Source organism: Astatotilapia calliptera, chromosome 3 (assembly GCF_964374335.1).
Source record: "Astatotilapia calliptera chromosome 3, fAstCal68.1, whole genome shotgun sequence".
In the NCBI taxonomy this organism is placed as follows: domain Eukaryota; kingdom Metazoa; phylum Chordata; class Actinopteri; order Cichliformes; family Cichlidae; genus Astatotilapia; species Astatotilapia calliptera.
The window spans coordinates 43,867,774-43,881,402 of NC_137424.1; the positions used below are offsets into that span (position 1 = coordinate 43,867,774).

The 13,629-nt window shown below is 42.3% G+C and overlaps 1 protein-coding gene and 1 long non-coding RNA gene across 2 annotated transcripts; both read left to right on the forward strand.

Annotated features, from left to right (window-relative positions):
• Positions 1-378: 378 nt before the first annotated feature.
• On the forward strand, positions 379-1,474 carry LOC145421191 (uncharacterized). Its single transcript, XR_013902491.1, has 2 exons — positions 379-957; positions 1,038-1,474. It is a non-coding gene; the product is annotated as an uncharacterized LOC145421191 (long non-coding RNA).
• A 7,890-nt stretch (positions 1,475-9,364) lies between these two features.
• Positions 9,365-11,345, forward strand: LOC113018887 (tripartite motif-containing protein 16-like). Its single transcript, XM_026162292.2, has one exon. The coding sequence runs from the start codon at positions 9,528-9,530 to the stop codon at positions 11,100-11,102; it is 1,575 nt and encodes a 524-aa protein (XP_026018077.2). The 5' UTR covers positions 9,365-9,527; the 3' UTR covers positions 11,103-11,345.
• The last annotated feature ends 2,284 nt before the right edge of the window (positions 11,346-13,629 follow it).

Below are 13,629 nucleotides of genomic sequence, written 5' to 3' on the forward strand. Positions count from 1 at the left end.
CGAGTTCAGCTGAAGCCTGAGTGAGTCACTATGACGACACACTCCGTGAAGCTAACCTGCCCCCTAGCAGGTTTACTACAACTAACCCTGACTGTCTCCGCCCCTTTGTCGGAAACCTGACAGTAGGAAGTGTCAGACATGGCGTGTCCCTTCCTTGAAGAGCCAGTAGATCGTGAAGCCCAAATTCTCCGCAGAGCTCTCCGCCGGGAGAGAGTGATCAGAGCGCGTTTGGACATTTTATTATTTCCTGATGATTGTCTGTGCGAACGTTACCGTTTTTCAGCACAATCTATAAGTTATTTGGATAACATCCTCAGGCCATATATTACGCATGTGACACATCGCGGACATGCTCTCAGTCCATTACGTATTATTTGTATTGCACTTCGGTTTCTTGCAAACGGGAGCTTTCTGTATAATATTGGTGACGCTGAGCACGTTTCCAAGGCTACCGTCTGTCGGGCAGTCAGGAATGTTACAGTTGCACTGAAACGTCTCCTGCACTCGTTTGTGGTGTTCCCCGGTCATAGACCCACAAGATTCATCAAAGAGGGATGCCACAAAATTGCAGGTATCAGGATGACCAAAACTTAATGTATGATGTGGTGATACTTGGACTACTACTTAAATTTTACATTTATTTTCACGGTTCCCAGGCGTGATTGGCTGTATAGATGGCACTCACATTCCAATCATTGCTCCTTCAGTAAATGAAGGAGACTATGTGAACAGGAAGTCTTTCCACAGCATTAATGTACAGGTACATAGTTCCCTGTAGCATTTCAAACTAACAAATTATTTCATCATAGTAATGGATGCTAATTTGTGTTCTCTGCACTGTGAAGATCATATGTGATGCTGCCAACATTATCACAAATGTGGAAGCCAAGTGGCCAGGCTCTGTCCATGACTCACAAATATTCCGTGAATGTACACTGAGCACAAAATTTGGACATGGTGAGTTGAAAATACTTTAAAATATATAAAGACCAATTGCTTCAGGGACATTTGAACTGAAGTGTATCCTTCTGTCTTAGGAGAGTTCACTGGCTACTTGCTTGGTGATAGGGGGTATCCATGTTTACCCTATTTGCTTACCCCTTACTCTGACCCTGAACCGGGCCCACAGCAGCGATATAATCTGGCTAATTGCAGGACAAGAGCCAGAATTGAAATGACTATCGGAATGCTTAAGGCCCGGTTCCAGTGCCTGCAAAGACTCAGGGTCACCCCAGAAAGGGCATGTGACATTATTGTGGCATGTGTGATTCTTCACAACATTGCCACAATTAGAGGAGAACACTGTCCTTCTGAACCAAACATCAGCAGTGATCCAAACCATGAACATCCTGACCCTCCCACGGACATACAAGATGGAAGAGCAGTCAGAGACACCATATGTCACAATCATTTCTTTTGACCCATCACCTCAACATGTTGAAAGAAGAATAAACAGATTTTTTGTTCAACTGGCTTTATTGGTCACCTGTATTTCCTGTACACAAAGTATTAAAAGATGTAAACCTCATAAAGTGTCTCTGTTGCTTCCTCCTCTGTAACAGCTGTCAATGTTTCTTCATTATTTTCCTGTAGTAAAGAAATAAACAACATTGCTGTTCTACTGTAAACTCATATAATCTGTGGAGTATTACTCACAACTGCATGTTGGTCTGGCTCAACAGGAGGCTGCACCAGATGCAGTACACCACCACCATCAACTGATAAAATATGAGGTTCATACAGGTCACTTATAACTTACAAGGGACCAAATGGCAATTAACAAACATACCAATCACCTTACACTTCATTGTCATTATGCTCTCAAAGACAACCAAGACTGAGGGAAGGCAAAATCAGTAGGAAAATAACTTCACTACAAAATAATCCATTATGGTAAAGAGTTTATCAAATGAATGAGCAGCACTGCAAAGGTGACTGTGAAGAAAGGATGTATGCACATCATGTATTATTTTGAATTTACCCCCTATGTAGGCACTTGTGTCTTGCGGGGTTATTGACTCAGAGGATGTCCCCGCAGAGATGCCTTCGGCCACAGGGCGCCCACTGTTTTGGCTGAGGGCCAACTGCTCAGCCTCTGTGAGTGGTGGTGGTGGAGGACCCCCACCTGTTTTTCGGGCCTCCGCTTTTTTTCTGTTGGCTATAACGGGTCACATTTGAGCATACAGAGTAAGCAAATATGTACTTGTAATGTGCTCAGATAATTTCAATAAGTGCTTACAGACAGAAAATTAATGTAGCCTCTAACTGCAATTGATTTACATCGGACAAACAGACCAAGCACTATGGCTCATAATACAATTACACCTTACCTGTTTGGACTATATTTTTATATTTCATTTTTACTTGCTGCCAGGAACGTTTGGGGCCTGTTGGGTTGCACCTGCGCTCACATCACGTCACAAAATAAAATGTATAAAATAACAAATAAAATAACATATGATAAAATAACGTGTTAAATGGGTGGAAATCCCTAGATCAATGTTTAAATTAACACTCACGCATTGACTCTGTCGGCTATGTTTTGCCATGCATGCTCACTTTCTTTTGCAGCTGTCGCTGTGTTACTTTTTTTCTGAGAAATTTGCATGTTATCGGCATATGCTGCCATCAGAATTTCGGCCTCAAGCGCTGTAAAATACATTGACCGCGCCTTCTTTCCCTCCGTCTCCATGGTGACTCGCTTAATCTGTGCTCCACTGATCAGGGCTTTATGTATCCTCGTCCGCGCGCTTCACTTGGGGTTAAAGCAACTCCGCGTTGACTGAACTACTTGTTATCAGCCTTTCTGAAACCGAATATTCCGAGTTGGACAGTTCGGGGTTACTCAACCCTGAGTATCGTTTTTCACTCTGAGTTTTCTAAACCGGCTTCCTGAAACAGGGCCCAGGTAAGACAAAAGTATAAATAGATTCAATAACATTTGTGGCTTTAGGTACAGATGCTGTTGCTCATGCAAACAACCACATCACCAACACCACCTGTTGGTTTTGATTCACACTGTTCTTGGATCTACTGTCAGCTGTGAAAAATGTGCACACTGAGCAAGTAAATGCTGGGTGTAGGTACAGTAAGGACAGAGACCTTTCTTTTGGCTCGGTGCTGGGGTGGGATATTCCTGGGGCTGGTGTTAACCAAGGCTATTATAGTGTGCAGAGCCCTGGTGCTCTTACCAACCTTGCAGTCGTAGCAGTGCTCTGTCCAATGTGCTGATTTACTCCGATCTTCAGTGTAACAAGATTCATACGGGTCTCTTGAATATTCAGTTCATAGTCAAGCCAATCAGAGAAATACAGGAGGGTGGGAAAAATAATCCGCACAGGATACAAGAACCTTGGTGAGCTGCCGTGTCACATGGGACACACAGTTAGGTTCTGTCATGTGCCAAGGCGCGCGTACACCCAAAGGATCCAAAAGCAGACTCCAATGCGAGCAGAAAAAACGCTTTATTATCTTAACAAAAGGTGATCCGGGATAACCAAAGAAGAAAGCGAGGAACTGAAAAACCCGGGGAAATAAATGACGCGGGGAAGCCGAAATCGGGACCGTGGGAAGCTGCAACAGAAAGGGGAGAAAATTACTAGTGAGCCGGGAAAACAGGGAAACACAACAAGACGGGGTTTGAGTAGCTGGCTTACGATCGGAGTGGGACCGTGGGACTTGGGAAGGGAGTGTGAGAGTCCGTGGAAAGAGAATCCGAGGAGTCAGTGATGAGGCCAGGTGATGCATGCAAATAGGAGGACAGGCAGGTGGCAGATACAGGATGCCGGATCGAAATCTAGACACACGAAGGCAGAGTTAACGCATTTCAAATGATACATCCGTACAATGATTTCGCGGGAGGCTAGTTACCACAGAGAGGTGATTAACGGACTGGCGTGGAGCATCCGCAGGGTTAAATAGTCCTGCAGGTAATCGCCCCGGATGGAAAGCAGGTGTGCCGGTGATGGTCCAGCCCGGGGGTGTGGCCACCAGGGCATCGCACACACACTCCTCAGACACAGGACCACGGACCATGACAGGTTCAATCTGGCCTGTGACTCCAAGCTGATCTATCATCCAAATAATTGCTCTCACTTTCAGTGCAAACTACTTGCGCCCACTATTGTCATCGCATGCAAATGTTCAGAGCTTGAATGAGGTCAGCAATTTTTGTGAGAGCTTGCTGGTGAGGTTACCCATACTGCTCGGTGAAACTGCCGATTGTATCAGTAGAAGATTGTACGGGAATTGGTGCGTAAGTCTGCTATAAAAAGTGCTTCCTAATACTGCAGATGATCCACCAAAATCTGGTACTCAATGTGCTCTGTAGCATCCTCAGGTAGTGGATTTTCCAGGGCAACCTTGAGTCTGGCAAATTCTCTGGGCTCCCAACCAGAAAGCAAAACATGACCAATACTTTGGACAGCTGCTGGGAATGACAGCGGTCGATACTCTGTCATTTTTTCTTTAGAGATTACTGCCATTGAGCTGGCTCAGATGTCTCTGAAGAATAGGTGTTTGACCACAAAAGCAAAAGAGGTGCAGTAAGTGGAGTGCAGGCATCAGTTCTTCTGTGCATATCCATCACCTGTCGCTACAGCCTACAATTATCCTCCATCAATCTGTGAAGTACCTCCATAAGCTTAGGTTCAATTTCCAGTCCAGACCTCCTCCTGGCATATCTCTCTGATAGTCTCTCCACACTGTGATAGGGCTGCTGTTGCTCTGATGAGTAATTTACATAGGGAGTTGAGCAGGAAGAGTGATGCGGCTCTGGTAGAGAAACAGCAGTCTCCAAGCAGGTGGCCCAGTCTCTCTGCAGGGTCCGACGTCTGCTGGGCGCCTGCCCTTATGCTGATCTAGGAACATCATTAGATAATTGCACAGTAAGCACGCTATCAAAATCTCAAGGACCAAATGTTGCAGAGGTTTTAAGGCAGGGGCGTCCAAACTTTTTTCACTGGGGCCACATACATAAAAATATAGGGCCACTTACTAGAAATTAGGTATATAGCCTTAACTTTTGTGTATTAAAGTTAGAAAAATCACTTAAAAGTGATCAAATGTGTTATATTGTTGAATATAATTAAAAACTGCCTTCATCACATCTTTCCATGAATGGATCTTGATTGATTTATTCAGAAAAAGCTTTGGTGGCTCATTCTCAGAACAGCAGCCTCAGATTTCTTCTTAGACAGAAGATTTACAGCACAGAGAAAAAAAGGTTAAAGGGAAAATGGGACGGGTAAATTTCAAGCTTGTTATTTAAGTTATTAGGTTTAGAAATATGCCCATTAATGTTGGTTTGAAACCGTTATCAACATTAACAGACTGAACTGGACTTAACAACAGAAGTGCATATAATTAGTCTGAAGTGTGGGTCCTCCCTGCTGCTACGGAGTCGGGGTGGTCTGCCTCTCCCCACCGCAGGGAAAAGGGTAACACCACCTGGGTCTGGGTGCAGTTCCCCCCTCCAGGGGCAAGGGTACCTAGACCCGGTTTGTAGAGTACGCCACCTCTCTGGGGACATCTCAGGCCCTCCAAGGTTTGGAGGCCTATCTCCCCCCACCACCACTTCCCCTGCCAGTGGCGGACTCCCTCAGACATCGGTGCGTTGGTGGTTCTTTGTGTCTGGGGATGGGCGTCCAGGTACACACCGGCTCACTCCTTGGCGGCCGCTTATCGGGGCCTGGAGCCTGGGGCTCGCTCGGGCCACTTCGGAGGTGGGGTGCACCCGGCCTCTCGGCCTGGGGCTCGGTCACTCAGGCACAGCTGGCTGCCGGCGGAGCTCACGGGCGCGTCACTGCAACTCCCCCTGGCTTCTGCTCCGCGGCTGCTGAGTGACCCCTCATCTGGGACTCTCCTCAGCTCTTACTGGGACAGTGGCGCGGCTGCCCCTCTGTTGGTCTTCCTTGGTCTCTTGTGTTCTGGGGGCCTCTGGATGTCTGGAGTTTTGATCTCCTCCATACCTGCTTCATACCCTGGAGGACGGGGCTGTGGCCCCCCCACACTCCCTAGCAGATCATTACATGGAGAAACCTTTGGAATGCAAGCATGCTGATCCACACAGGTATGCACACAGGTGTACACACGAGTATTCATAGACGCGGACTACAGCTTTCTTGGCTGCTGCCTCAAAGCACATTGTGCGCTGTCTATCTTGCGTGCTGCACAATATCGTTTATTATTTAGTATCTACTGATATCTACTGCTAGCTAGTTTATTGTGATGGTGCTGTTTTTTTATTATGTTGCTCTTTGCTGTTTGCTTTCTCTTCTGTTTTTTTTCTCCATACAGGTGACCCAGGTGCTTTGTTTTTTTTTTGTTTTTTTTGTTTTTTTTTCTTTCTTCCCCCCCTTCTCACCGTCTCTTCTCCCCTTTGGTTTTCTTTCTCTCCCTCTCTTTCTTTCATTCTTTCTCCCTGTCCTATCCCCCAGTCATGTCTGTCCTGTTTGTAGCAACCGAAAATAAAATAAATTCATAATTATAATAAAGGTCAATCAAATGGACCAATATGGCAAGGCCATGATGATCCACTTGGTAAAATAAATCCGCTTGGCATCTTTCTTGGCCTTAAGACAACAATTCTGATGGCTAAAGATCCAAACGGGACACAAAAAAAAAAAAAAAAAAAAAAAGGAGTGCATATAATTTTAGTAAATTATTCTGGTTAGTATCAGCTGTGCTGGGTATGTAAATCGGGACTAAAGTGCTCGTGCTCTCGTCCACTCCCCGCAAAACAATTAGCAGCTGTGCGGTGTCTGTGGCATCGGTGCTCTCATCACATGCGATGGAGTAAAAATCAAAAGCACAGCTTTATCAGACAGTTGCAGTTTAATGTTGGCTGACGAGTCTTCAATGCGGTGCACAACTGTTTCTGGACATGCTGACGTTGCTGAAGTCCTGCACTTTTTCGGTGACTCTGAAAAAGGCTTGCCATATCTTGCGATGAGTTGGGCGACCTCATAGCTGGCTATTGTAGCCTTTTCCTTGACCTTTTGAGCACAAAAAAAAAAATACTGTTACTGTCCCTGCAGGAGAGCTACCCTTTGCTTTAATTTTTGCTCTTGCTCAGCACCAGTGTAGGATGCATAGGCCTGATGTTTGGTTTCATAATGACACCGTACATTATACTCTTTCATAACTGCCACACTTCCCCTTGAATTCTTTGAAGAAATATTCACTCTCCCACCATGTCTGAAATTTTCTGCACTCACTTTCTACCTTTCGCTTCTTTGGTTCTGCCATGTTTAGTAACTTGGGGTAAATTTCTTCTGTGACTGTCCTTTTTGGTGGAGCAACTGCCTTGATCAACAGCAGCTCCCCCTGGTGTTAAAACTAAGAAGTGCAATACACTCAAGCAAAAGTTGAAGTGCGGGCCATATGCTATTCTATTTATAAAATTACTTGCGGGCCAATTAAAAATGGATGCAGTTGGCCCGCGGGCCGTAGTTTGGACACCCCTGTTTTAAGGAGTAGATTTGCCAGATCATAATCAACGTGGCCACCAGGGGGGCATCAGTTAGGATGCAAATCAATTATTGAAATAAAGTGCAAATAACACTTCTGCTCTTGTTTCTAAGTAGAGTGATGTGGTTCTCCTACAAGGAATAAATGACATAATGAACAGATTGCTGTCTGCTGCACAAGCATGCATTGTAACATATAATTAGACATGAACTTATCTCTCTACTGCTGATTTCTTGAACATAATACAAAGAAATAAATTCTTTATGGTATATAGTCCTTCCTTGCGATATATTTACACAGTACACCAACATTAAAAGTATTACCTATGCAGGTCATATACCCTTGAAGTTCAAACAACAAAAAAGTCCATATTTTTGCAGTCAGACTTGACTTGTTTTAGCAGTACAAAATGCAATATATAAAATAACACCGGTTGCACGGTGGTTAGCACTGTTGCTTAACAGCAAGAAGGGCCTGGGTTCCATTCCACTATCAGGCCAGGGGCTTTCTGTGGGGAGTTTGCATGTTCTCCCTGTGCTTGCATGGGTACTCTGGCGTCCTCCAACAGTCCAACAGATAGGTTAATTGGAAACTCTAAATTGCTTAAAGGTGTGAATGCTAGTCTATCTCTATGTGACAGACTGACGATCTTTTCAGGGTGCACCCTGCCTCTTGCCCTAAGACAGCTAGTAAAGGCCTCAGCGCCCCCAACGACCCTGAAAAGGACAACCGTAAGTGAATGGATAGAACACAATCAAAACTGTTGTACAGTGCTGTAGTGAGTGGATCATCAAAGAGCAGCAGAGTCAGAAGACTTGACAAAGAAACAAAAGATTTTATTTATTTAAAACCAACAAAAAAATGAAGAAATACAGAGGAAGCCCACATGTCCCACTTTCACAATTTTTAACATTTGTGGATCTACCTGAAGCTGGCAGCGTAAAATTTGTCTCAAAATCCAACATGGGCATATAACGTGATCTGTGTGTATCAGGAGATTTAAGGATTTGTTACCTGGAGAGGATGTTATCTGTAGTTTTTGTTTTTGAACAAGAAAATTATCTGATTCATGAAGCTGAAGCTGTATTATGTATAAATTACCAGTAAAAAAAAACAGTATTTACTCAGAGTTGGATGTACGCATTTATAAAATAGTTTTGTGTAGTGATGCCCAGATGAAGCCTCATGAAGCCTTGAAGGTCCAGCATATTCCACATAATAGTTGTCATTTTCTTCACAGTTTCATAGTTGTTCGTAACCTGTAGTCAGTTTAGCTGTAGTCTTCTGTTTTTCTCCTTAGTGTTCTTGTTGTTTGCCTTCATTCAGCCCTAATAAAGGATCGCTTTGATTTGCAAACCAGCTGCGTCTCCTGCAGTGTCTGCTCTTGGGTTCATTTAAAAAATACATAGCACACCCCACCGTGACAATGGATGTCTTGACACACCCTCCAAAAGCCTCAGCACAGTGTCCCCCAGCTACTGATCATTTTAAACTTATCGAAACAGGACATACTGCTAAAAAAAACAAAAAAACAAAACATGTATGAAAACATCCAGACGAATCCACAAACAGGAAACCAGCAAAGAAGACCTGTCAAACACATGATCAGATATAAATCATAAAAATCCTCTTGCTCTTCATAGTTTGTGCTGAAGTATCACTGACTTTTTTTTTTTTTAAACTAGAGTATCATAGCTGCAGACTCTGTGTGTTTAACACCCAAATATGGGCACACATTTTTATTGGCACTACATTAATAAATTATCAGTTCCAGAGAGAACTGCCTGGTTATCTTCTCAGGAACAAAAACAACTTAAAAGTAATCATTTCAAAACAGCTGCAGTCAAACTGAACTGACTCCACCCCTTTAGTGTTCGGTGGAAGCACTGCATGAAAATATCTGCCTGAAAATTTACCACAAAAGTGCGTTAGAGGGAGTAAACAAGCAAAGGAGCAAAATTCAAAATTTTATCAAACTGCAGAAAGAAACAAAAACTTTATTGAAGACTCAATAATATTCAAATACTGAAGAAGAACCTTCTGCTGAAAACATCAACATGGATCCACAAACTATCCTCTGTGACATGTGTGCAGAGGACAGGAAACCAGCAAAGAAGACGTGCATGAAGTGTGAGATCTCCATGTGTTTCCAGCACCTCCAGGCCCACCTGACCACACCTGTGTTACTGCAGACTCATCCTCTGACTGAACCCATGGCTTTATGTGGGAACACCAAATGTCCTCAGCACGGCAAGCTCCTGGAGTACTACTGCTTGGACGAGATGACCTGTGTGTGTGTTTCCTGCGCCATTGAGGACCAGCACCGCCTACACAATATGAAGACCTTCTCCACAGCCCACAAAGAGCTCCTGGAGAAGCTGAAAGCTGAGCAGCTGATCTTACAGGAGAAAACAGACGATGAGAATGTGAGTCTGGAAAAGTGGGAGAAGAGTGAAAGAGAGAAGCTGGGTCGCTGCAGTGTGCGTCTGATTGAGGCTGTGACTAAGCTGCGTGACATCTCTCTGACCAGCGTCCAGAGCTCAGTCTCTGCTCGTATGGTGTCCCTGAAAACCAGCAAGAGCAGCATGGAAGCAGCACAGAAGGAGAAGGACACCTTCAGTTTCCTGCAGATGTATTCTCAGGTGCAGCAGGATGTGGAGAAGGCCAAAGCTGTGGATCTGAGTAAAGGGCTGGAGCCGGGCAGCCATCGGGACAAACTGGTTGAGGAGATAAGACAGAATGGGGAGAAGATGGTGAAGCAAGCGTCTCAGTTCTGGGGATCATTGCTGACTCTGGTTGATCCTGAACATCACCAGGAGCTTGTTCCCACTGGTTCAGACCTGATCTTTGAGCCACAGTCTCTGGGTCCTGGCATGTCGCTGTCCAAAGACAACAGGAAGGTTTTCCACAGTCAGTGGATGAAATTTTGTTCTTCTAACTTGTTCCTCATTAAGGGTACAGTTCTTGTTTCTGACTTTAAGAGATGGGTGATCAGCATTTCCAAAGACTGTGACTGGACCATCGGTTTATGTGACGACACTTATGCAACCAATATGAAGGATGGAAATGTCTATGGCCTACGCTGCCAAGGTAACCAGCTTTTCTCTCTCACAACAGAGTCTAGTTTGGTTATGATTCAAAGTGAACATTCAATGTTTTTTGGGATGCCGAAAATTGAAACGCCCCAACAGCATTATAAGGTTTCCCAACAAGTGATCAACACTCCAGGTGGAAATGTGGAACCACAGATGACCAGACCACAAATAGTGGAAGTTGTGTGGAGCTTTCCAAACTCATTATCATTCTTCAGCAAGATCGGGCAGCACCAGAGAATAAACTTACTCACAGTAACAATCAGCTCTACCAGCTCAGACCTCAAGCCTTTTGTTTGTCTCCAGGGTTTAGAAAAGGAAGCGACAAATGAGTTCACCTTCAGTTCAACGACATCTCAATTTGGAGAAGTTTCACAACAATATCAGAATCAGTCGAAATGCTCATGTAGGAAGTTTAAATCTGGTCATGGATTGTATTATGGAACATCTTTAGGCTCCAAGTCTTCCCAGTCAATCTGCTCTTGTGGAAAGATTATTGGTTCCCCACCAATCACAGCGGTGCTTTGTGAACTTCTGTAAATAACACCCATGCTGTTGTCCAAAACCCACATTCTGGATCATAGCTCCAGCTACTCCCACCAGTCTGTTTGTTCCTGTGGAAAAGCTCTTAGTGATGACAGAGATGGTTTGTAAACTTTGCTAATTGTAGATCTATTCATTATTTTATTTTTCCTTTCAGCAGATGAATGTAAGTGTAACTGACCGATAAATTCAGTATGATGCTTTTTTGTGATTAAATTGTTACATTTTGACCGAACAAAATTCAAATGAAATATGAAATGTATATTTTCTTGCATGTTTTTCCAGTTTTAATAATTTCTAACTTTTGCATTTGGTTTGGTAATGGGGTTTGGGATGCAGAAAATTTTCATTGTAATTATTTCCCCTCCCTGGTACTGTCTTGCTACTCTTATCATAATATTTTCTACCCTCCTCATGGTAATTGTTCCTGTGGAAAATGATTGATGGTGAAAACATCACAAAGACGGTTTGTAAACTTTGGTAGTTCGAACTCTGCTGATGTTTTTTTCCACTCACCAAATATTTATTAATGTATCCGATTTAGTTTCTGTCACAGGAATGTACATCATATGTCATACATCACATCATATTCATTAAATGAACCTCTTTTTGGTTAATTATATATGTTTAGCTTTGGTATTTGCTTCTAATGCACCAACTAATTATTTTCGTTTGAACCGTTTCTGCTTTATTTCACATGCAAGTTGAATATGTTTGTCTCCATCTACTGGTGGTACTCTCACATTGTACATTGTACAGCCAGAGTTGATTTATACAATGTAAATGATCTGATAAATAACAGAGTATATTTTAATATGTGGAATGCTTTTATTTTTCTGATTAACTCAAGCAAGAATCAGAATCAGAATCAGAATCAGAAAGGGTTTATTGCCAAATGTTGAGCAGGTTTACAACATTAGGAAATTGCTGCGGTGCTTCAGTGAACACTGCATTTTTAAGTTTTTTAATATCAAATTTTGTTTATTAAAGTTGCCAGTTTATTATATACATTTCTTTCTCTATTAAAAGTTGAACAAAGGATTTTGGGTCTTTTAGTTTTAACCAGTAAAAATTCAGTATTGAAAACTGAGTGTACACCACACTAGTTATATTTATTCATTTTTAATCACATACATTTGCAAGTCCTGTCTGTTATGACCAGAATATTATGATTTTTTTGTCTTGTTTAGTGATTATGCTTATTTGCATCAAAATGATTATGCGGTCTTAGTTGTGCAAAAACGTGAACTGAGAAAATGTGAATTCAGGATAAACGCATGATAAGCTTTTGTGCTAAACTATCATCGCCTTATCGCTGCCTTAATTTCGACATTTGTTTTGCTTTTATCATAAGTCCATGTCTTTTCTACTTTATCACAAAAGTGTGTTTGCAAGTTAAACTTTGGTGGGTGTCTCTGTGTTGACACATCCATATTTATGCTGTGAAATTTGTCTGACTCCACCTGTTCAGTTTTTGTTTTAATGGTACAAAGTGCAATATGTGACAACATTAATCTAAACTGCAGTGCCACTGGGCATAATACAGACTGAGAGACGAGGTTGGGACATTCTACAGTAGATCAAACTGGAGTGAAACAAAGAGCAGCAAGGACTTCTCTCAGGAGGACTGAATAATATTCAACAAATCTGATCAGGACATTCTGATTTTTTAAAGTCTGAAAACATTTAGATGGATCCACAAACTATCCTCTGTGACATGTGTGCGGAGCACAGCAAACCTCTTTATTAATCTTTTATTACTTTAATCATAAGAACTATTCCATGCTTCACTGAGGGGGTTCATGAACTTTGCCAATCCTAACTCTCCAGATCCTTTTGGTTGTTTGTGTAACTGAATGAGAATAAAGGTAATTGAATAAGTCTCTGTCAGATTAATGCATTTTGATGCATCTTTATGGATTAACTATATATATATATATATATATATATATATATATATATATATATATATATATATATATATTAAATACAGTCCAGCCTGAAGTTTATGACTTTTGATCGAAGTGTTTAAAAGACTGATCGTAGTTTGGATCATTCTAGAATCTCAAGATGGACCAAATATAAAACTGACCAAACAAGCAAAATCTTTTGATGCCATGATTTTTATTTAGAGGCACTTTTCCTACTTCGTGTACACCCCACATCTTATTGATAATTTCCAGTTTATCTAAAGCCAAACTCATATTGTGAGTTATAGACAAACACAGAACATCATGATACTCAAATAAAAGTTTGTATTATACAAAGTGGGCAATCCATTTCCAAAGAATTGATGACTTAAATCTGACTTGACCACAGGAACCGCCCCCTGCTGGCCGTTAAAAAGAATGCAGGTTTTAAAGTAAGGCATTGCCTGGCACCTCTGTTTTTTTATAAAAACTGTTCCCGACCCCACTGTTAGATTATATGCAATGATATGTGTTGGCATGAACTGGTATTCATTCGTGGGAGCTGGAACTTTCCATTTAATGCCATTCTGAAGTTATGGAAAGACAAGCTCCTA

What these genes read in the sequence shown, in the direction of transcription:
- LOC113018887 (XM_026162292.2), top strand. Translation starts at nt 9,528, where the DNA reads ATGGATCCACAAACTATCCTCTGTGACATGTGTGCAGAGGACAGGAAA.